At 44.9% G+C, this 25,325-nt stretch overlaps 2 protein-coding genes across 2 annotated transcripts in view; both read left to right on the top strand.

Moving 5' to 3' along the window:
* LOC309548207 (uncharacterized protein) overlaps positions 1-17,299 on the top strand; it is a gene marked incomplete at both ends in the record, with an annotated part of 46,581 nt that extends 29,282 nt beyond the window's left edge. Inside the window, one exon of the mRNA XM_082248161.1 lies at positions 16,975-17,299. Within this exon, the coding sequence (XP_082104287.1) occupies positions 16,975-17,299 (325 nt within the window). The remainder of the gene's footprint in view (positions 1-16,974) is intronic.
* On the top strand, positions 1,988-23,365 carry MFSD5 (major facilitator superfamily domain containing 5). Its single transcript, XM_082246514.1, has 2 exons — positions 1,988-2,075; positions 21,597-23,365. Exon 2 carries the CDS (start codon positions 21,630-21,632, stop codon positions 22,986-22,988), a length of 1,359 nt encoding a protein of 452 aa, XP_082102640.1. The 5' UTR covers positions 1,988-2,075; positions 21,597-21,629; the 3' UTR covers positions 22,989-23,365.
* The last annotated feature ends 1,960 nt before the right edge of the window (positions 23,366-25,325 follow it).

Raw genomic sequence — 25,325 nt, 5'->3', positions numbered from 1 at the left:
TATCGCAGTGCGATCTGCAAGTTCGCACAGAATCAGATCGCACAAGTGTGAACCACTGTGCGATACGATTCTGAGGCGGTGTTCTGTCAAAAAAACCCACCCATGAGAAATGCCTACCCTCGTCACTTCCGGTGCACCTACGTCAGCAGAGGGTATGAAATGTTCACGGTAGTGTGTTATACACCGCATCACCACATTAAAATATCTCCGCTGCAATATGAGTCATCTCCGCTCCTACCCGTCACTTCCCTCATCTTGGCTACTAAATGTAAAAGCGGATCACGGAGCCGACATCTCCGTCATTTAGATTTCATACACCCGCTGCTGCTTTTATATTTAGTAGCCAAGATCAGAGAAGTGACAGGGATAGGAGCGGAGATGATTCATATTGCAGCCGAGCTGTTTTAATGTAACCGCCGCTGTGTATCGTTACACACACTGCCGTGAACAATCCATACCCTCCGAGCATGCGCACTTGTCAATTCCTCAGCTGTTCAATGACGTATCCGGGGCTTTGAGCTTGCGCACTGCTACGCTGCTCAGCTGTTCCTGACAGGAAGTGACGTGGGTAGGCATTTCTCACGGGGTAGGTTATGGGATGGTAGGAAGGAGTGGATTTTGATCTTAATACCTTTAAGCAAATAAACCAACATAACAGAACCCAATACCACTGACCATACTAGCCATTAAATGGTTAATACATTAAGAAAGGCACTCGGAGACACATATTGTGGTAAAAATAAGGCTGCGGCTTGTTTTATTAACTGGTAACCAATATATTACATCCATGTTTATTTTTTCAACATAACAAACAGACAACCCAGTCATTAACAACTCGGGTTGTAACTTTATAATAAATAATCACAGATTGATCAAACATCCAACATATAATAAAATAACATAATGACACAACAACACGTCCCCCTCTGGAGTACAGAGGTGACCCAACCAGTTGATATTCTAAGCCGCGACAAACCAAAGGGAGGGAGGGGAACACAGGTGATGAGATTCTGAAGAAGATTGAGCCCAGGGAGATCGGGGAGCTGCTTATATTGACCTGTTCCTGAGGTAACTTACTCCCCATAGGTGGAAGAGAGCGGGCGGAGACAGGGGCTTATTCGCTAGTTTATCCAAGGGGAGACTAAACTGCCTGGATACCCCACTAATCTGCCTGGCTACTCGTCCCGGCGGGAAATCCAGGGCGGGAAGCACTGAGGGAAACAACATATAGGTCAAAAGGACACCATACCTTTACCCTTCTTTAAACCAATCCTTATAGCTGACATCCATCTTTATTAAATAGCTCTCCCTTCCATCCTCCCATAAGAAAGAGGGGCTAATATGGCCCCCTTTCTAATATTCTCACTGAACAGCGGCTCAAAAAATGCCTCATGTGCGAGTTTGCTGCAAATTCAGCCATACAAAGTGTATGGCTGAACTCGCATCCGCACAGGAGATCGCATGTAATGAAGGAGCAGTGCGCTCCGAATTACATGCGATCAGCTCATCCGCACAAGTGTGAACCGGTTTTAAAGGAATGGCATACCTGTGGCATCCCTTTATAGCTCTGTGCTGCAGCCCTGACTAATATGCATGTGCAGCAGTGACATTGTCGTGGTGTGGCCATTCAAGTGGCTGCTGCCCGTGAACCCGGATGCACATGGAAGCCCCCATGAACTGGGGGCAGCACCCTCCTGGAGGGCTTTGTTTCAAGGCAAGTCTTTGATAATGTGCCAGTATGTGATGTACACTAGCCCATTACACCTTTACCTTGCATAAGAACTCTGATCCACCTGGTTTTGCCGCCTGACAGTGTTCAGTGATAAGGAGTGCATATAAGAAAGGGACAGAGCACGTGGAATGTCCCTCTCCTTCTATATACAGCACAGGGAGCGATGCCATGCGTGCACTGCTTCTCTCCTCACCCGGACACTCCCCTCCCAGCTCACCTCAGGCGGACGTACAGCCGCGTCATGTGACGTCATCTCCTCCTGTCTGGCCCTCCACGCGAGCTTCTTCCGGGAGTAGGGAGATCGGTGGAGGAGGAAGCGGCGGGCGGAGGGTCGGTACGATCGGTATGATTAGCGTACTCCGTGTACGGTTAGAATTGTCCTCCTGTAGTCATATTAGAAGAGAGAGTGGTGTGATGAGTGATAATAGGAGGTTTGATCCTGTGTGCAGGCTCCAGGATATGGCTGCTTGAACTTTATGAATGATTGAAGTAATAGGGGGAGATTGCTGCACAGTGCCCCATTCTGTGACATCACTTTCATAAGGCAGTGTGTACAAGGTACTGTGTATGCCAAGTTCTGCGTATGGCGTTCTCCATTCATCTCGCTGACACGCCCTCCGCAGAGTCGCCTCCACAGCATTGCAACCAACAACACTTTATGGGGTCGTTCACACCAACGGGCGCCATCAGGCCACATGCGCGTTGGGCGTCAGCAATGGCGCTTGGCTTTTTTTTTTTCCTGCATCTAAATGCCGCTTCATGTTAGTCTGTGTGACCACACAAACACACATAGAGGCAGAAAAGAAAATCCATCACTTGTGCGTTCAGGAGAGGAGTAATTGAACAGAAATAACGCCAGACGCATGTAACTGCCCCCGAGGCTGCGTTCACTCCTGGACATATTGAATGGCGGGCAGATTTGCCGTGATTCTGACCATGATTTCAAAACGCTGAGGTGTGAATGACAAATCACACAACACACATTTCAGATGCCATTCATTTGAATGGCACCTAAAAACAGGGTGCTGTACTGCCGCTATTGTTGCGTGATAAATTGGGACAAATCGCATCAAGCATGTTGCCCAAAAGAAGCTCCTGAACTTTTTTTGGGCAAGTTTCACCCAATGCAGTTTGCTGCGATTGCAGCGCAATTTCTCTTGCCACAACTGTTCCATGTTTCTAGGTGCCATTCAAATGAATGGTATCTGAAATGTGCGATTTGTCATTCGCGCCTGGGCGTTTTGAAATCTCTGCAAATCGGCCCGTGAATTAAAACACTCTGGTGTGAATGCAGCCTAAACGCTTGCTGCGTTTAGTGCTTGAGCGTTCTTTTCAATAAATTAATATTCTGGCCAATGAAATTAATGACCGTCAAAACGCTTAAAGCAGTTGTATTCTTAAAAAAGAAAGGCATAATGAGCTAGTATGCATCGTATCATTAGGAAATACTTACCTTAGAACGAAGCCCCGACGCGGTCGCCTGGACATCGCTGAGGGAGCTGACATCTTCCCTCTCAGTCTCTTCCGGGTTCGGCGGCTCCGGCGCTGTGAGTGGCCGTAGCAGCGATGACGTCACTCCCATGCATGCACGTGGGAGTTCACTTTCCGGCAAAGAGCTCTGAAGGTCTGGCGGACCGTCACAGCACATGCGCCACTGGTGTCAGCGGATGCATGCAGGGCCAATATCTCCTAAACCGTTCAGGCTTAGGAGATAATAATTTTACTTACAGGTAAGCTTTATTATAGGCTTACCTGTAGGTAAAAGTTAAAAAGCGGAGTATACTACCACTTTAAAACACCTAAATGCGTTTGCGACCCCTTTTTATTACGCTGCTTTTTAATGCTGCTCTTCTGGCAGGAGAAAGGTGTTCAGAGAGCTGGGCAAACGCTAAGTGTGCATGAGGCCTAAAACCCACGTGAGCAGCTGTTCATTACCTAGGGGCGGAGCTTTAAGTACAATTCATCACATTGTTTCCTTTTTTAAATTTATTGAAATGTCACAAAATGGTATTTTAATCAAGTCTTTTCACAGCAGGGGGTCATGACATGCTATAGGGCAGTGATGTTCAGCAGAATTGTGCCAGGTAGAAATGCAGGCATGCCACGCACCTCTGCACATGTGTGGTGTGAACAGGGCGGCAGATTTTTTTTGGCCCTCGAGTACTAACTTTTCCTCAGACTAGGTTCTGGGGATTTCACGGGGCTGATAAAAAGTAATTTTAGATACCCAACCCCTTTACGTCCAACCGTACACAAATGTGCCACAAGAAAAGGGTGGACTTTACCGCCCACACGCCACAGATATGCGACACTGGTCGGCCGATGTTTATGTGCAGAGAGCATGTTTACTGAGTGCTCTCAGAACAAGGACCAAGCTTTCAAATACAGCTCTAGTTGTGGAGATGGGTGGCCAGTGGGACCAGCTATCGATCGTGGTCGCGTGATCATCGATCTTTCCCAACCCCTCGGGTATTTAGAACTGTTTAACCAACTCCATACCGTAGGACATCTATGGACAACTAAGTTCCATTTCCTCTGCCGGTACCCATCCAGTGCTTTTTTGATGCTTCAATAAAATTGATTGAACTGATCGTATGTGTGGGTGTGCAGCCTATCCGATTTCTTCATTTATAAGCCCTTAAAGTGGTTCTAAAGCCAAAAAGGTTTTTTACTTTCTTTATATTTCCTGCATTAAGGTAAAATATATTCTACTAGTGGTTCCAACCACCCCCTCCCTAAATACTTACTGGAGTCCTGTATCAGTGCAGTGCTGTGCCCGTCGGCAGTAGCACTGGTTCTCGCTCTCTCCCCTCTCACAGGCTAAGAGACAGCTGTGGGAACCGTTGGCTGCTGCTTTCATTTAAATGCTGTGAGGAGGGAACAAGGGGGCGGATGGCTGAGCCGCTCTTTGTGTCTATGAATGCACACAGCTTGGCTCAGGAGCAAGCCCACAGGTTTCCTATGGGGGTGCACAGAGAAGAGGAGAAGCCTAGAGAAGCCTAGAGAAGCTAAGTATAACATGTTAGTTATTTAAAAAAAATATATATAGTCTTTTTAAACCTCTTTAAGCTGTTCATAGATGGATTGAAATTTAAGCGGTTCAGTAGGGATTGGTCAAGTTTTGATCCATCTATGGCTATTTACAACCCTGGCAATCCGCTTGCTGCAGTCTATGAAGGAGTATCCCCTGTCAGAACACAATGGTATAGCACAGGGGTCTTCAAACTATGGCCCCCCCAGTTGTCCCGGAACTACAAAACGGAGTTTTACAATGCCTCATGGGATGTGTAGTTCCTCGACAGCTGGAGGGCCGTAGTTTGAAGATCCCTGGTATAGCGGGTAGGATTAATTCATCCATTTCACTCTTTTCCGATCAGCCCTTTGGCTGATTGAAAAAAAAAAAACAAGGCATCTATGGGCCATACATTATTCATTTTTATTCAGGTTGAACGAAAAAAGGAGCTGATTTCTACATCCACACATTCGTTATAGATAAGGGAATCCCTCTCACTGAGCTATTGTATTCTGACAGTGGGGAACCTTCCCTACTGGCAGAATATCATCAGTGTTGCCGTTTATAGCTGGCATTGAACATTCAGGAGAAACCCAACTGGCATTGGTAATTTGCTTGTGTTCAACCAGCTAGCCTATGTCTTTAGCAAAAAGGGTCCCAGTCAAAAAACTGGTTGGTGGGGGTAGTCCTTCTCCGACTCACCCCAAAAGGGGGTGTGGGGAACCTATGGGAGTAGAACCATCAAAAACAAAATGCAATGGGAATATCCATTCACAAGATAAGGCGATACCCACGCCATGTAAAGGGTAAAAAGAAATACTTTATTCAAAAATTGAGAATTAATAACATATTGTCACACATATCTGAAATTACAAATCGCAAGACATGACATTAACATGATTAAAAGAACATCCCAATGACAGTGCAGGTGAATGGATACAGGGGATATGTCACTCACAGCTGTACAATAAGCAAATATCAAAACTCCCGCTATGCTGTGAAACACAATAGCAATATGATAGTTAGCATTAATTGGAATCAATTTGAAAACGTGAATTGAAAACCACAGTAAGTGTATCACATTTCAAAAAATGGCTGGCTTTAGTGACTTTGTGTGCACTGTTGCAGTTATTCTTCAGCCTAGTATTTATTGGTTACGGCACTACAGGGTTAATTAGAAATGTCATTGTGAGAACACACCCAGGTCTGACAGCTAAGACTATAGCTAACTATTCATATGTCTATCTTTATAGTGCTGTTTGGCTCATATTAAGCCATGCTAGAAGTTGTGCACCCAGAATCTGATTGTGTACTGTGGTTTTTCTGTCACTTCCTCATTCAATGTCATATTCAAGTATAACTACAGCCTTTTTTTTTTAATTAACTTTGGTTGAGGAACGGTTCAAGTCCCTGTACTCTTTCATTATTTGGCCATATTTACCCTTTACTTATTGGAGTTGATTTACTAAAGGCCTATAGGCTGTTCATTTTGCAAAGGAATTTTCCACTTGCTTAGTGAATGTGGTGAAAATGCACTACGCTTAGAGGAATTTCCAATCACATAAAAGGAAAATGAAAAAAAAACAGGATGTTTGCTTGCACATGATTGGATAATACACATCAGCAGAGCTTCTTCACACTAAGTTAAAGATAAGTTCCCTTGCAAAGTGACCACCCTAACTGCCTTTAGTAGATCAAACCCATTGACTTTATAGTAAGCATGGTTGACGCCTGTCCTGATGACCACAGTTCCAATTAAAAAAAAAAAAAAAAAACAAATTTTGGGTATAAAGTGCATTCGCCAGAGATGCACGATCTGGTAGTGTCTAGGTTACCTACTCTCTCCCATCCTGTGAATATTTCTGTAGGCACATCATTAACCAATAGGAACATGGGACAGCACAGTGGCTAAGAGGTTAGCACTTACACCTATCAGCACTAGGGTCATCGGATCAGATCCCAACCATGACACTACCTGCCTGGATTTTGCTTGTTCTCCCTGTGCCTTCATGGGTTTCCTCCCCACCTTCTGGTCGGTGAATTGGCTCCTGTTTAAATTCTCACTAGTATGTGTATGCATGACCTTAGACTGTGTAAGCTCGTATTGTAAGCAAACCCTATAAAATAATGGCCGTCATCCGTATTGTAAATTTAGGGAAAAACAGGGGAGACACCCCCCCAAAAAAAAAAATCGGATGCTACAGGCCAGTGAGAGAAGCGTACACAGTTGTATAATAAAATTGACAAGTTTATTTTGACATTTGAAAACAGCACAATAATGCTATAAAATATAGCCAAATAAAACCCCCATTAAAATAGCATGTGGGTATATAACCAGATAGAAAGCACGATGGTACTAGGGTCCTCCAGTGCCGAAGCGTTTTGCATATCGCTTCCTCAGGCTATGGAGACCACATAGTACTTGTCTATGGGAAAGAAAATATTTACAATCCTGTATACAACCACATTAAAATGTTAAAACAAAACATATGACATTAGAAGTAGGTAAATGAACACCCACCTAAGTAAATGCCCCAAATGCATCCATAAGGGAGAGGCCTCAGAGACGGGACAACCAATTCTAATACAAAGGAATGATTAAGAACTCTTAATATATCTATACTCCAATCACTGATTTGTTAGATGATAACCAGTAAGGATACTTGCAGCCACTGGATTATACTCCTCAAGAGAGGAGGTAAAGAGTAGGGATGCACAGAAATGAAAATTTTGGGCCGAAACCAAAAATGCAGGATGCCCTTGGCCGAAAACCGAAACCGAAAATGACTTTTTCCCCCAAAAATTTTTATAATAGATAGAACAGGGGCATACACCAAAAACAGGCAGCGACGTACACCTGTCGCTGCCACCCTGTCACAGTATATGTACTGTGACGGGTTGGCAAGAGGTTAATTTAATTACCAATGGTATTTGTATTATGCAGCATGAGGGGGTTAATGTATTGTCACTGCTGGTCACTCATCTATTAGTGATCGACCAGTGGCAGTTAATTAACCCCTTTGTGCTGCATTAGTGTAACCAGTGTTAATTAACACTAATACTGGTCACACTAATGCAGCACAAAGGGGTTAATTACCTGCCACTGGTCGGTCACTAATGCATCAGTGACCTGCAGTGGCAATACATTAACCCCTCATGCTTCATAATACAAATATCATTGGTAAGCTTAAAAAAGGTGCAACAAATGCAGCTTGCATAAACCAATTTGTGACACTAGCAGCGCTAAAAAATATTTTTTAGCGCTGCTAGTGTCACAAATTAGTTTATGCAAGCTGCATTTGTTGCACCTTATTTCAGTTTTCCCCTTGTATAGCAGCAGCTTTCACCTTCACGGTTTTTATTTCAATTGTTCTTATAGTGTATTTTAGCGCTGGGTGAGTAAGTGATTTTACACGTATTAGTGTTTTGAACTCTTGCTCCTTTGATCTACATCATTGGTAAGCTGCCTCAGCTCCCCCCATCTCCTACCCCCCCCCCCCCCCGCCTCAGCTCTCCCCCATCTCCCCCCCCCCCCCCCCCCTCTGGCTCAGCGTCCCTCCTCGGGTGTCCTTCATTCAAAAGTCCCGCCTCTGGCCGGTGGCACCGCCTCCCGGTGATGTCACTACTACGATCTGTGTTGAATGAAGTGACATACCGGGCGGGAGGGCGGGGCGAGCGGCCGCTATAGATATAACTATGTGATCCATCCCTGTCAGCTCAGCCGGACTATGTGTGAATGAGAACAGAATTGACCTGACATCGGGCGGGGGGGGGGGCGGGGCGAGCGGCCTCTATTAGCTGTAACTATGTGAGCGCTTCACCTCCTTGTCAGCGGAGATCCATGCCTGACAGTGAAGTGTAGCTCTCGCATAGTTACAGCTAATAGCGGCCGATCCCCCCGCCGGGTATCAGGTCATGCAATAACTTTTGTGCAAACCAATAAAAATACGGTTATTGCGATATATTTTTTTTTTTTTTTTTTTTACCAAAAATATGTAGCAGAAAACAAATTGGCCTAAAATGTTAGTTTGATTTTTACTTTTTTTTTTTTTTTTTGAGAATATGTGAGATGTGAAAATATTGTTATTTTTTTTCAAAATTGTCGCTATTTTTTTGTTTATAGCGCAAAAAGTAAAAATCACACAGGTGATCAAATACCACCAAAAGAAAGCTCTGTTTGTGGGGAAAAATAAGGACGTCAACTTAATTTGGGTACAGCATCGCACGACCGTGCAATTGTCCGTTAAAAGTCACGCAGTGCCGAATCGCAAAATAGGGCCTGGTCTTTGAGCAGCCAAATCCTCCGGGGCTTAAAGCGGTTGTAAACCCAAAATTGCGAAAAAAAAAAAAAAACCTGCAAGACAAAGCCATAATGAGCTAGTATGCATCGCATACTAGCTCATTATGTATTACCTTAGAACGAAGCCCCGACACGGACCCCCGGACATCGCTGCGGGCGCTGCCATGATCCCTCGCCGTCTCTTCCGGGTTCGGCGGCTCCGGCGCGGTGATTGGCCGGAGCCGCGATGACGTCACTCCCGCGCATGGGCACGGGAGTGATTTTCCGGCAAGCTCCCGGCAAGCAAAACTGAAGGTCCCGCCGGACCTTCAGAGCGCATGCACCGCTCGCGTGAGCGGCTGCATGCACTGGAAATATCTCCTAAACCGTGCCGGTTTAGAAGATATTAATTGTACCTACAGGTAAGCCTTATTATAGGCTTACCTGTAGGTAAAAGTGTAAAAAAGCAGGATACTACCGCTTTAAGTGGTTAAGGGTGTCTATCTTTGTAGAGAAGCTTATCTATATAAGTAAAGAAAAATATTCAGTCTAGAGCAGCCTTGGTACTAGATGTTAATTATAATAAGAGTATAACTTACTGAGGATGAAAATATGCAATGCATATCTGTCATCACACGTTCCAGTTGTTAGGATGGGTTTACTTAGAAGGCATGGGACTTCAAACGCTGTCCTGTTGCCTAAGCAAGTACCCAGTATAACCCCAGTTAGTGCCTGGCTACAATATATTAGATAAGCAACAATGTTTGTAGGTATAAAACAATTATAAAGTTTATTTGTCCCCCATATATACAAGGCCAATTCTTACCCTCTCGTATATTCAGTGAGTTTGGTTGTCTCCGATCTGTATGGCCATGATCAGCCCTCCCTATTTGTAGCCCCCTCTGTTCAATAACAGCGTCCAGTTGGCGCCACACATGGCCGAGTCCCTGCACATTAGGACGCCGCACCAGGTCACTTCCGCAAGTCGCCCCGTAGAGCGTCATCGCCGGAAATGACGAACAGAGCGGCCTGCATAATCAAGATACGAAGGAGCAGAGGGCTGCGAGCCATTTCCGCTCCAACCACGCTAGGCCAAACGTCCAGATAGGGAACAAAAACATGCATTTTACACAGCAGATAATAACCCCTCCAATGTTGGAACAAAACATATATATCACTGTCTGATAACAATATATCACAATACAAAAAACCAAAGTCAAACAAAATTTCCGCTATCAAGCATCTGAGAGCTATATTTTTATCTCGTTCTTGTGTTCAAACCTTCAAGAAAACAAGATAAAATAATATTAATCCTGTTCTCTTGGTCCTGTGTTTCTAGATAATTAAACAACACAGGAACAAACTAAAAGGGGAGGATTTGTAACTAGGCAAATCTGGGCATAAATATATCTTAAAGCGGAGTTCCGGGCACAAAATCGGTATTTTTTTTTTGTGCCCCTCCGCTAGCTACACATAACCTGAAAAGGAATTGGATAGTTTTTTTTTTTTTTTTTTTTTGTATACTCACCTTGTAATTGAAGATCGTAAATACTCACCTCAGGGTACTTCCTCCTCCAGCGCCGAGGCTCACCCCGTCACTTCCTGCCTCGCAATGATTCCTGGGAGCTGAACGTCATCGCTCCCAGGAATCAATGCGACGGCACCGGCCCCGCACGTCACTTCCGGGCGACGCCGCATTCCCCCTGCTAAACAGCTTCTGGGCATGCCCAGAAGCTGTTTAGGAATACGGCGCCGCACTGGAAGTGACGAGAGGGGTCGGTGCGGCGCATTCTGGGAGAAGAAGACGCGGAAGAAGACACCGAAGAGGATCGCGCCGGCTTCAGCTGCCCACAAGAGAGATGGAAACGCTGTGGAAGAAATTTTCAAAGTAAGTATTTCTTCTAAAAGGTAAGTGCGAACCGGGACAGATCAGAGGCTAGCCATTGTGGAATGTGCTAGCCCTGACTGTCCCGGGGGTATGTTCAGTAAAAAATCATTTCTGTGCCCGGAACTCCGTTTTAAGAAAAGGCTTATAACTCAACATATTGTTGAGGCCAGGAGGATTGGTAGCATTCAGACTATATATCCAGTGGGCCTCTCTTCACAGCACTTTTTGTCCAAATATCCCCCTCGGGGGGGGGGGGGCCCTCAGATACTGTCCCAAGGATAGTAAATTTAATAAGGGACTCATCAAATTTATGTTTATGTCCTACGTGCCCCCCAATTGGGGTATTGATTTGGCCATTGCAACTATAGGAAATAAAATCTGAAATTCTCTTCCAAAAGGACCTAACGGTTTTACCCACCTAAAGTTCTCCACAGGGGCATAGCATAATATACTCTACCCCCCTTGTTTGGCATGTCACATGTTTGCGAATCATTATTGTTCCCCCATTGGGCAACTTGAAGGATGGGCCCTCCAGGATCCAAGGACAAAACTCGCATCGGCCACATTTAAGTAACCCTGTCCGTTCATTGTTATTCATTTTAGGTCTATTAATGGCTATTAACCATACGGTCCTGTAGCGAAGTAGATCGTTGATACACAATTTTCGGTTTATCTCCTAGATATTTTTTTAATGTGGAGTCACTTGTCAAAAGAGTCCAATTTTTTTCAAGTATTTTTCTCACTTGGGCATGCTGATTGGAATACATTGTAATAAGCCTAATTACTTCTTTGCTATCTTTTTTTTTTTTATTGAAGAGTAATTCTTGTCGTATCTTAGAGTTGGCCTTATTAATTAAATGCTTTCCTCAGTGAGGTTTTAGTATATCATCTTATTAATAAATGGTTGCACCGATTGTTGGCTTCATTTTTAAACATGAAACAGAACAGCTACTTTTGAATCTCAAGTATTGAGAAAAAGGTATACTTTTTGATTAGTGCTTGTGGATGTGCACTTTCGGCATGTAGGATAGTGTTGCCCGCAGGGCTGTGGAGTCGGTAGATAAATGTTCCGACTCCTCAGTTTTTTGTACTTCCAACTCCGACTCCTCTGTATTAATATGTATTAAAATCTTTCCACACTGACTTGGGTGGGTGGCATTGCAGTAACTATTCTGGCCACATCACTAACGATCTCTGGATAAACAAGGATGGCTTCTTCAACAGTAAGGCCTCATGCACACGGGGCGTTAGAAAAAACGTACGTCAAAGTTAGTTCTGACGCCGGAAAAAGCAGCTGTAAAAACGTGCTTTCAGTAGCTTTATCCATTGGCGTTATTGCACGTTTTGCCACGTTGCTTTTAGCAGCGTTTTTTTTTCTTCCATTCAAAATCAATGGTTCCCTATGGAAGCCTATTGATTTGAATGGAGGTCGCACCGCCACACCGCAAGTCGGATCCGACTTGCGGGGTGACTTGCGCTGTGGGAATCTTGAGGGGGAACTCCACGCCAAAATTGGAAAAAAAAAGGCGTGGGGGTCCCCCCCAAGGTTCCAAACCAGGCCCTTCGGGTCTTGTATGGAATTTGAGGGTAGCCCCATGCCGAAAAAAACGGCGTGGGGTCCCCCCCCAAAATCCATACCAGACCCTTATCCAAGCATGCAGCCCGGCAGGACAGGAAAGGGGAGGGGAAGAGCGAGCTGCCCCACCCCCCCGGACCACACCAGGCCACATGCCCTCAACATGGGGGGGTGTTGGTGCTTTGGGGCAGGGGGAGCTCTGCACCCCCCACCTCAAAGCACCTTGCCCCATGTTGATGAGGACAAGGGCCTCATCCCCACAACCTTGGCCGGTGGTTGTGGGGGTCTGCGGGCAGGGGGCTCATCGGAATCTGGAAACCCCCCTTTAACAAGGGGCCCCCCAGATCCCGGACCCCCTCCCTATGTGAATGGGTATGGGGTACACTGTACCCCTACCCATTCACCCCATAAAAGGCAGTGTATGGAAATAACAACAAGAGACGTTTTGGAAAGTTTATTAAAAATCTTCCGACTCTTCTTGTCTTCTCCTCTCTGGGGTCTTCTCTCTGGGGTCTTCTGCTCTTTTGCTGTCCGCCCTTCTTGTCTTCTCCTCTCCGGGGTTTTCTGCTCTCTGGGGTCTTCTGCTCTTTTGCTGTCCACCCTTCTTGTCTTCTCCTCTCTGGGGTCTTCTGCTCTTTTGCTGTCCCCTCTTCTTGTGTTCTTCTCTCCAGGGTCTTCTGCTCTTTTGCTGTCCCCTCTTCTGCTGTCCTCTCTTCTTTTCTTCTCCTCTCCGGTCTTCTGCTCTTTTGCTGTCGGCTGTCGGCTCTTCTTCCTTCGGTCCTCCTCCGACGATGTCTCCGCTGATTATGCCTATCTCCGGTCTCTGCAGCTTATTATATAGCCAATAGGGGCGTGGCCCCGATGACGTCATCGGGAGGCCCCGTCCCCTCATGTCACAGATGACGTCATCTGTGACACGAGGGGGCGGGGCCTCCCGATGACGTCATCGGGGCCTCGCCCCTAATGGCTATATAATAAGCTGCAGAGACCGGAGATAGGCATAATCAGCGGAGACGTCGTCGGAGGAGGACCGGAGGAAGAAGAGCCGACAGCAAAAGAGCAGAAGACCGGAGAGGAGAAGAAAAGAAGAGAGGACGGCATGGGGCTACCCTCAAATTCCATACCAGACCCGAAGGGCCTGGTTTGGAACCTTGGGGGGGACCCCCACGCCTTTTTTTTCCCATTTTGGTGTGGAGTTCTCCCTCAAGATTTCCACAGCGCAAGTCGGATCTGACTTGCGGTGTTGCGGTGCGACCTCCATTCAAATCAATAGGCTCCCATAGGGAACCATTGATTTTGAATGGAAGAAAAAAAAACGTACAACGTGGCTTAACGCACGTTAAGCAACGTTATAGCAACATTATTCAGCTTTTAGCAGCGTCAGGCGTTTTTAACGCTGTAACGCTGGTCCTCAGAACGTGCAGGTTGTGGGTTCTTGTTGCAGCTTAAAAACGCCTAGGCCACTTACAGCTCAAAAAAGTCTGAGTGTGCATGAGGCCATAGAATAACATGGAGGGGCGTTTTTAGGCTGCAAAAAGAAAACGCCTGACGCTGCTTACAGCGGCGTTAAAAACGCCCCGTGTGCATGGGGCCTAAGTTTTGATGAGCGATCATACTTTTCAACTTTTTAGTGCTTTATAAAACTCCTGTTGGATTTTTTTTTATTATGACATTTACTGGTTCTGTAACGCCTATGCGACGTCGCTTTCCTTTAGCAACTTCCATTTTGTCTAAGAAGGAATCAAAGTCTAATTCTTCATTTGAAGAAGATGGTCCTGAGTTAACACTATTGCTTAAAAGAACTTCATCCTGTGGAGGTATTTCAGGTCGTAATCCCTTCATGCGAACTGCTACATCATAGAGGGCCTTTTTCCCAGTAGCAGTCTGTTCACTGTTCAACAAAAGTCAGCTCATTTTTTTTGTTCATTGCCGCTAACAAGATTTCAGCAAAAGACTCTTTCTTTTCATCATTGAAGATGCAATGCCCTCAGCTATTAACCCTCCATTTTTGTTCAGGCGATATAACAGGCTCTTCCATTCCAAGAGGAATTTACCCGGGGTTAGAGCGTCACATTGCAACCTCTTTGTGACAGTGAAGGGGTGAGAAAGAAGGTTCTCCAGCTCTTTTGTTTGTGTCCACTGGCTTTCAGTTAATGCAAGATTTTCATTGTCCATTTCTTCTAGGAAGTCTTTAAGTTCAAGCAAACACTTCCCCATTAAATAAGTGCTTCCCCAGCAAGTTGTTTGATCCAAAATGGCTCCTTTTCCTGCTCGTCTTTTCAAAATTGCATCTATTTTCGGGGCTCTGGCTGCAACAGTTACTTGTCGTAATTTGCCATTTAGTGTAGCTGCATGGCGATCTTTTAATCCATCTCTTATGGCAAGCTGCATTGTATGAACAGCACATCGCATATGATGAATAGTAGCAAGCTTCAATGCTTCTTCAACAAAGTTGTCTAAAAAAATGTCAGCATTCTCTTCAGTTTCTAAACTTTCTCCAATACTTGCAGAGCTGTCTTCCTCTAACTCTAATATCTGTTACCTTCCTCATCTGCGTTCATCTTCTCAATTGTGCTCAACATGTTAGAAGCGTTATCTGTCACAACACATAAAATCTGTTCCTATGTAATTTCAAAATCTTCTAGAACACCCTCCACTTACTTCTGAAGGTAATCACTGGTGTGATGTGCCTGAGTGTCCTTTAATCCGAGGGTCCGTGTTATTGTTTTGTTATTTTCATCCACAAATCTAACATTAATAGCAAAATAATTTAATAGTGACATGTGCATGCATCCATTTTAAGGAAGTCAAAATGTCCTTTCAGAACTTTCTGTAGTTCTTCCTTTTTACATTTGGCCACCTCAATTATACGTTTCCATATAATAAGTCGTTAATTATATCTTTTTGTGAATTGGGACATTTAAACCTGCTTTTTTTAAAATTCCAATCTAAATTTAGTAGGAGTCGGTGCATTGTTTGCCGACTCCAGGTACCCAAAATTTTCTCCGACTCCACAGCCCTGGTTGCCCGCCATTGGTTTTCTGTTTAAGGTAGTACCAATGAGTCCATCAGCTTGGATGAACAAAGTTGTATCTAAAAAATTTTTTTGTATGTCACTGTATGACATGGTAAATTTAAGGTTGAAAGAATGGTGTTGAAGCGTAATAAAAAAAAATTGGTGAAAATCGTGTAAAGTTCCAGACCACAGGATGAAGACATCATCGATGTACCTGAACCATAGAAGGATGTGTGTCAGGTACATCGAGAGGCCCTCATCTTTAAAAATATTGCACTCCCATCCCCCCCAGGGGCAGGTTAGCATAAGATGGTGCACAACATATGCCCATAGCCACCCCCTGCACCTGGAGGAAATGGGAACCATGGAGTACTTGAGAATATGGGCCAGCACATCCCGCATAAAATGATTATACCTTTTTGTGGTCCTGGCATTTCCCTTTTTTGTTCATATGCAACATTTTGGATGTCTCAGGGACTCTTTTTTTCTGTTGGTTTTTTGGGGATCCAAGCCCGCACGTGTTGGGGGTGGTGCAGGGCAGGGTGGGGGGATGAAGTTTCTACATTAGTACAACTGTTTTATCTATGCAATGTATATTATCACTGTTCATGTTATGGTACCAGCGGTGCAATTTGTATCAGTTACAGAGTGCTTTCTGTTGCTCCCTTTTTGCTGCCTCCCTGGCCATTGTGGAGGGGGTACGACAGAGATCCTTGAGGCTTTTGCCCCCCTATGTCTGGTAAAGTGGGTATGGCCGCCCTGAAAATTTTGACGTGGAACGTCAGGGGCATGAGGGACAGGATTAAGCGGACGGCTGTCTTTAATACCCTTAAACGGCTGCGTGCGGACATCTTGGTCTTGGTCGAGACTCACTTGGATGGCCGCATGCAGTTGTCACTCAAACGCCCGTGGGTGGGTATATCATTCGGCTTACACCTCCCATTCCAGAGGTGTGGCCGTCCTTGTCACCAAGTCGATTCATTTCCAGCTTCTGGGATCTCACGTCGACCCCCAGGGTAGATATGTGTTTCTACGTGTTTCAATATTTGGTGAACCCATGCTTATAATGGCCTTTTATATACCGCCTCCTTTCTCCAGTTCTGTTATATTAGAGGGGTTTGCCTTCCTAACTCAGCATCCAGCCTTGCCGGCTGTCTGGATTGGGGACTTTAATAATGTGTTTGACCCCACTCTAGACAGACTGGACACCTCTCCCCAGATGTTGGCTCCGGCCTGTAGCACTAGATTTGCCTGATTGCTGGAGAGTTTTGGACTGCAGGATACATGGCATACTCTATACCCCTCTCAGAGGTCATACTCCTGCTTTTCTGCATTCCACCACACCATGTCCAGAATTGACCTGATACTGTTGTCCCGGGCCTTGCTTCCTAGATTGCTTAAGGCAGGTTTCTCCCCCAGGTCTATGTCTGATCACTGCCCATATTGGGTGATATTGTCTTTGCCCCACAGTAGACCGCCGCCAGCCTGGAGGCTTAACCCAGCGCAGTTGGCTTTGGTGGAGTGGAATGCTCTGGATGATTCCTGGAGTCAGTGTTTTGCTGATAACGAGCACACCGCCTCTCCGGGGGCTGTGTGGGAGGCATTTAAATTACACGCCAGAGCTACCCTGCAATCCCGTGTCAAAGCTATTAAGGCGGACTCTGCTGCGGCCTACTCTCGGGCAATGACTAACCTTACCACGGCTGAACGTGCCTTTTTGGCGGATCCTACTAAGGCCACTGAATCCCAGTACAAGTTGACCTCCAAGGTAGTGACCCAATTGGACTACGAATGAGCAAAGACGAAACCGTTTTTTCAAAAGCAGCGGCTTTTCGCACACGGGGAACGAGCTGGGAAGTTGCTCGCCTACCTAGTTCCTTGTGAAGACCGGCCCCGGTGGTGATCTCCCTGACTACAGACTTGGGTGCCCCTTTGACTGACCCCCGCTAGTCGCGGACAGATTCCGTACATTTTTTAGTGATCTTTATACCTCCAGGGCCCCTACCGACTACTTGGACATGCATTCATTCTTACACACTGTAGAATTCCCTATGTTATTTCCCGAGCAGGTCGCGCTGTTGGAGGCGCCGCTCACCGAGGGCGAAATTGCAGAGGCTGTGTCCAGGTTCCCCAGATCAAAGCCTCTGGGTCTTGAGGGACTCCCGGTGGAATTCTACGCCCAATACTGAGTTCCTATTACCTAAACTACTTGCCCTCTTCAATCAATTGTTTGAGGGTCATGCCCTGCCCCCCTCTATGAGAGAGGCGTTAATAGTTTTGATTCCTAAACCCGGGCAAGTACCCTCACCTCCCTGAGTCATACCGCCCCATCTCTCTCCTACAGGTAGATGTTAAAATCCTGGCTAAAGTCTTGTCCATCCGTCTTAATCAAGTTATACTGATGCTTATCCACTCTGATCAGGCGGGTTTCATGCCGGGCAGAAACACCTCCTTTAACCTACGTAGATAATTCATGAACCTTCAAGCTGAACATGACAACCCGGGTAAGAGGGTGGTGGTAACTTTGGACACGGCCAAAGCCTTTGACTCGGTGGAGTGGTCCTTCTTGTGGACATGTCTTGAGAAATATGGCTTTGGACCCAACTTTATAAAATGGGTACAACTGCTTTACAACGCCCCGGTGGCGAGAGTCCTGGCTAACGGTTGGACCTCGGCGGAGTTCCCCCTCTCTAGGGGCACCTGTCCCCTTTACTCTATGCCCTGGCGGTGGAACCCCTGGCTATTGTCATTAGGGCACATCCTGATATCCGTGGTTTCTGCAGGGGTTCCCTTATGGAAAAGATCAGCATGTATGCTGACGACACCCTGCTTTACCTGGAAGACCCGGACAACTCCCGGTTAACAGCCCTGTCTCTTTTAGAGCACTTTGGAAGATTCTGAGGCCTCCAAATTAACTGGGATAAATCACAAATTCTCCCTATAGACGCGACCCCGTCAGCTGTTGCCCCTGCGAACCCTGCTCTTAAATGTGTCCCCCGCTTTAAATACCTGGGGGTCCATGTTACGACACGCCCGCAGGACTATGTCTCGGATAACATCCAACCCCTATTCCCCCTGATAAAGTCCAAAATTCAGGTGTGGTCCAAATTGCCTTTAGGGGTAATGGGCAGAGTCATTCTGATTAAAATGATCCTCCTCCCTAAAGTACTATACATTGTATGGCATTCCCCATTATATCTAGCCTTGAAACCCTTCAAACAATTTGAGTCCCTTCTTAAGGCCTTTGTTTGGGGATCAAGCAGACATAAGATCTCTTGGCGGAAACTTAAGAACCCAACGACCTTGGGTGGCCTAGCGCTCCCGGATTTTAACCTCTATTATTTAGCGTCCCAGCTCTCCCAATTGTACCATATAGACAACACCGACAGGGAACGATTCCTGATTCTTTTGTGCCCTAAATGGGCTTGTCCCTCTCAAGATCCACTGACTGTGATACTTCGGGGCACACGGGGGACGGTAGAAAGACTAAACCCTAAATCCCTGCTCTATCATTATAGCTCGAGTTTGGGAGGTGGTGATGCATAGACTGAACGACCCTTCCCTTTATGACCTTACCCATTTGTGGCAGTACTGCTCGCTTCCTGACTCCTCTTTGTGGAGCGGGCATAGCTCGAGTTTGGGAGGTGGTGATGCATAGACTGAACGACCCTTCCCTTTATGACCTTACCCATTTGTGGCAGTACTGCTCGCTTCCTGACTCCTCTTTGTGGAGCGGGCGGGGAGTATTCCTGCTGCAGCATATACTGACGGGGGGTACCCTAAAAACTTACGTCATGATGAAGGAACAATTCTCTCTCCCAAACCATATGTACTATAGATACCTACAACTTGCCCACGCATTCCGCACTCAGTTTTCGGAAGCCCCACCGAATCCGGAGCCCGTATTCATTTTAGAACTGATCAAATGCCGGAACCTACGCACTTAATCTCCCTGTTCCATGCCGAACTTCACACGCCTTCCTCCACTGAGATAGCCTACGGGCTTAAGACTCGTTGGATCCGGGATGTGGGGCCTATTGTGGATGAAGAGTGGGGGGAGGCATTGGAGATCTGTCAGAAGGTGTCCCCTAAACTATCCGGCAGACTCACCCAGACGTTCATTGTTCACCAGCCTTACCACCTTTTATCTCTAGAAAATGTATAAACTTTCTAGAGATAAAATTAGGAAAGAAAAAGATAGCAAAGAAGTAATTAGGCTTATTACAACATATTCCAATCCGCATGCCCAAGTGAGGAAAATACTTAAAACAAATTGTACTCTTTTGACAAGTGACTCCACATTAAACAAAAATCTAGGAGATAAGCCGGAAGTTGTGTTTCGACGATATACTTCGATATGGGACCGTATGGTTATAGCCATCATAATCGACCTAAAATTAACGTTGAAAGGACAAGGTTATTTAAATGTGGCCGATGCGCGTTTTGCCCTTGGATTCTGGAGGGCCCATCCTTCGGTTGCCGAATGAGAGAACAATGATGATTAGCAGACATGTAACATGCCAAACAAGGGGGATAGTGTATATTAGGCTATGCCCCTGTGGAGGATTTTACGTGGGTAAAACCATTAGACCCTTTTTGAAGAGAATTTCAGATCATATTTCCTATATCGGCAATGGCCAAATCAACACTCCAATTGGGGGGCATGTAGGACATAAACATAACTTTGAGTCCCTTATTAAATTTACTGTCCTTGAGAGTATCTGAGGGCCCCCGAGGGGGAGATTTGGACAAAAAAGTGCTGTGCAGAGAGGCCCGCTGGATATATAATCTAAATGCTACCAATCCGTCTGGCCTCAAGGATATGTTGAGTTATAAGCCTTTTCTTTACATATGTTTATGCCTAGATTTGCCTAGTTACAAATTCTCCCCTTTTAGTTTGTTCCTGTGTTAACTATCTAGAAACACAGGTCCAAGGGAACGGTATTATTATTTTTTATCCGGTTTTCTTAAGCTTTGAACACAAGGATGAGATAAAAATAAGCTCTCAGATACTTAATAGCGGACATTTTGTTTGACTTTGGTTTTTTGTATTGTGATATATTGTTATGAGACACAATGATATATGTTTTGTTCCGACATTGGAGGGGTTAATATCTGCTATGTTTGACCTATGCATGTTTTTGTTCCCTATCCGGGCGTTTGGCCTAGCGTGGTTGGAGCAGGAGCGATCCTGCATTGTTCCATGCAGGTTGCTATATGGCAGATCGTGTGCCTGTGGTTAGGCCTAACGCCATCTGTTGCTGGTGTGGGCGTGGCTCCCGACAGGCAGCCCCCAGCTCCTCCTATCCGGATTACGCAGGCCGATATGTTTGTGACATGATGCTCTATGGGGCGACTTGCGGAAGTGACGTGGTGCGGTGTCCTCATGTGCGGGGATGCTACCACGTTTAGCGTCAACTGGATGCTGTTATTGAACAGAGGGGGCTACAAATAGGGAGGGCTGATCATGGCCACACTGAATATACGAGAGGGTAAGAATTGGCCTTGTATATATGGGGGACAAATAAGCTTTATAATTATTTTATACCTACAAACATTATTGGTTATGTAATATATTGCAGCCTTTAAATTTGTAGCCAGGCACTATCTGGGGTTATACTCGGTACTTGCTTAGGCGACAGGACAGCGTTTGAAGTACCATGCCTTCTAAGTATACCTATCCTAACAACTGAAACGTGATGACAGATGGGCATTTTTTTAGAACCTTTTCGTTTCCTGTTTTTGTTTTAATTGCTGTGTGTGCCCCTGCCTAGGAGATTCCCCCACTATTTTTATCCTGCTGACCATTGTAACAGGGAGAGAAAGTGATGGGAAATCCATAATTTTACGGTAGTCACCAGAACAGAAGGAGAGAAGAAATCTTCCAAAGGGGACATCTGCTCAGTGGCAGGAGAAAATGTACACTCAATTTAACAATTTCCTGTTGTGTATCTGGGATAGGAATTCTCTCCCTTGTGGCACAGTGGTCTATCTAGAACATAAAAATGGCTTTAGAAATAATAATAATAAAATGATTGTTTTCTATTTAATCTTTTAATGTTTTGACCCTTTTTTTTTTTTTTTTTTTACAGCTTTTTTCTTTCAGAATGCCATTTCACTGAGACATGTTGGTCACTGCATACTTGGTTCTCCTGGGGCTCCTGGCTCTCTGGGTTGTGTTGGAGTTTTCTGCTTGCCATTCCAAAACATCTACCACAAGCAGCGCATTAGGAAACCCGGCTTTCAAGAAGTTTCAGCATGATTTTTTCAGAGCTTATTTTCCTGCTTTGGCAGCGGACTGGTTACAAGGTCCCTATTTATATAAATTATACCAGCATTACAATTTCTTGGAAGGACAGATCGCCATCATTTATGTGTGTGGATTTGGTGCCACTGTGTTGTCGGGTTTGGTGAGTGGCCCCCTAACAGGACGACTGGGGCGTAGGAAATCAGTCATACTTTTCTGCCTTTTGCTGTCAGCATGCTACTTATGCAAGCTGTCCCAGGATTACTTTGTGCTTCTGACTAGCCGAGTCCTTGGTGGATTTTCCAGTGGCCTGCTGTTTTCTTCCTTTGAATTCTGGTATGCTCATGAACACGCTGAACATCATGATTTCCCTGCAGAGTGGCTCCCTCACACCTTCTCACAAGTGGCTACCTGGAATGGAGGAATCGCTATTTTAGCAGGAGTTACAGCAAATGTATGTGCAGAATGGCTTGGTCTGGGGCCGGCCTCACCCTCTGTGCTTGCAGTGCCCCTATTAGGCTTGGCCATTGTTCTAGTGTTCCGAGAGTGGGATGAGAACCACGGACAGTGTGTCGGCTTCACTAGAAGTTGTGGTGATGGGCTGAGATGCCTCTTGAGGGACCGCCGAGTTGTCCTTTTGGGTGCCATTCAAGCATTATTTGAGAGCGTGGTTTATATCTTCATTTTTCTGTGGACTCCAGTGCTGGATCCCCATAACACACCACTTGGAATTGCCTTCTCAGGCTTCATGGCAGCCAGCGCAGCTGGATCATCGCTTTATCGTCTGGCTACATCAAAGAAATATTACTTGCAGCCCATGCATATACTTTGCTTGTCTGTACTCATGGTTTTCTTCTCCCTTTTCATGCTGACCTTCTCTACAGGCCCAGGACAGGAGAGGCCAACGGAGTCCTTTCTCGCTTTCCTTCTCATTGAACTCGCTTGTGGCCTCTATTTCCCAGCTATGAGCTTTCTGAGGCGTCGATTAATCCCAGAAAAAGAACAGGCTGGAGTGTTGAATTGGTTTAGAGTGCCTCTGAACCTGCTTGCTGGACTGGGGCTTCTCCTTCTCCATGACAGTGACAACCAGAGCGGAACTAGGAACATGTTCAGCTTGTGTGCTGTCACAATGCTGCTTGCACTTCTCAGCGTGGTTGGCCTGTTTTCAATGGTAAGAAATGACCCTGACCTACGCATGCCAAGTACAGAAACTGAGCCCAGCGCACCTGAAATGTGAATATGCTGTGAACAACGGCAAAGCCAAAGCCAAGAATGGGTCTAGAATTGTGAATCAGTGCATGGAAGGACAAATACACATAGGAAAATGGGTTTAGAATATTACTTTGAAGACAAAGCAGTAAATTAGTTCTGTACAGTTTTTATCATTCCAAATGGAAAATTTTGCTATCTGTCATAAGTGTTAATGATTACACCCCAAGGGTATGGGGGAACATTTCTGGGCATCTGTAAACGGGAGATTTGGGATCAAATGGGTACTGCTTCTGAGACATAGACATTGGTTACCTATTAAAAATCTGTGCTGAGAGCACTTCTTATAAAGTGTCAGATGCAGACGTATTGTGTGTGTGTGTGTGTTTTGCCATCAAAATGTGTTTTTTTTTAAAAAATGGGTTTCGGGGCTGCTCTAGGTGCAATAAAATACTAATATAACCGTGTGCTTATTCCCTAAAGTCACAAATGTGTGCAAAAAAATTACTGAGTGCAAAATGTAATTAAGTGCAATAATTACAATAGTGCCCCAATGGAGTGAACTTCCAATTGCACTCAAATCATAAACACTTTATGTAATCCATATAGTGATGCAAAAGTGATCTGTGCTTAGTGAGCAGTTCTTGGATAATGTGCAGTGTCCTTTTAATTAGTCTGTCGTTCCAGCTATTCTTGCTTGTTCTTATGGTAGCATCAATAAAGGAACACTACTTGATGATGTTACAACCAGGGGGTTGTGCAACAGCATGCAGTGTGCCCGGTGTCTTCACTCAAGCCCCCCTTCTGATAGTACACTCACCAGACATCTCTCCCCTTGCAAAAGGGATATCCAGCTTTAACAGCTACACCTGGCTGTAGGCTGTGTTCCACGAACACTCTTTGACGGCCTCTTCTTGCAATCCCCAGCAGTCTCAGTGATACATAGAAATAGTGTGAATCCGTATAGTTAGTTTTAGTGGTAAAAAACAATAGTGCACTTACATTGAGTAAAATTCAAGCAGCTCAAGTTAAAAACCAGGAAGTCCGAGACGTGATGCGCTCCATGGACCCAAACCGAAAGTGGCACTGTGACGCTAGGCTCCGCCCTACACCTTTTGTCACGCTGACGTCATCGAGAGCAGCCACTAGGAGTGGAACATAGTAATGAAACCCGTAGGGCAGAGCCTAGCTTCATTGCGCCACTTCTGTTTGTAACATCATCAAGTAGCGTTCCTTTATTGATGCTACCATAAGAACAAGCAAGGATAGCTGTAACGACGGACATTACTAAAAGGCCGCTGCACATTATCCAAGAACTGTTCACAGATCACTTTTTCATTGATTTATGGATTACATAGTGTGTTTATGATTTGAGTGTAATTGGAAGTTCACTCCATTTGGGCACTATTATTGCACATATTTTTTTGCAAATGTTGCACAATAACTTACATTTTGCACTTTTTTTTTTTGCATATGTTGTACTATATTTTATATTTATTTGATTTGTGGCTTTTGGAGAATAAGCACACGGGTATATTAGTATTTTATTGCACCTAGAACAGCACCAAAACCCATTTTTTTTAATACATAGAATTACAACAGGTACTACTCCGGTAGCGGTCTATTTGGGAGCAGCAGCTCAAAGCACTTTTAGAATATTATCACAATTTTGTTGATTATCCATAACGCGGACTATACTTATATTTATTTATAATTTGTATGTTTGTTTACTACCATTAAAATCAGTAGGGGAGTAAAAGTTAGGGGCTGACATGGAAATGAAGCAGCTGTTGTGATGATGATGGCTTGTGTGATTTCTTGTGTCTTTGTGAGCGCAGCTTTTTCTTACAACATCATGGGCAAATAAATCTGAAGGAAAAAAAATATTTAATATGTTAAAACTAAATTGTTTTTACTTCATGAAAACTTAGTGGTGCACCGAAATGAAAACTGTGGACCGAAACTGAATCAGGATGCACTTGGCCAAATACCGAAACTGAAATGGACAGTTGTAAAAAAAAAAAATATATATATATATATAAACTGTATTCGACTTTTTAATAGTTTTTACATCACTTTTGCGCATTAAAACAAAAAAAGCACACTCACACTGGCCTGTTGCACCCTCCCCCCCCCCCCCCAAATTGAAATGCATTAAAAACGTGGCAAAACATGCATCAAAAACGCACCTACGTTTTTCGGTGGCCATTATCTGCACCTTTTTTTTTTTTTTTTCTATTAGCAAAACACAGAATTCTATTTTCACCAGCTGATATTGGTGCATCCCTATGATAAATATACATTTTAATAAAGCGTTAGTAAATTCGCAATTTGTTCCTAAAGGTAAGCTTATAGAAAATATTAC

Source organism: Pelophylax lessonae (assembly GCF_965119305.1).
Source record: "Pelophylax lessonae genome assembly, chromosome: 2".
NCBI classification, from domain to species: Eukaryota; Metazoa; Chordata; class Amphibia; order Anura; family Ranidae; genus Pelophylax; species Pelophylax lessonae.
The sequence above is the reverse complement of the archived record's forward strand: the minus strand, read 5'-3'. Positions and strand labels throughout refer to the sequence as shown.

Coding starts and splice junctions, on each gene's coding strand:
- MFSD5 (XM_082246514.1), top strand. CDS start 21,630: ATGTTGGTCACTGCATACTTGGTTCTCCTGGGGCTCCTGGCTCTCTGG.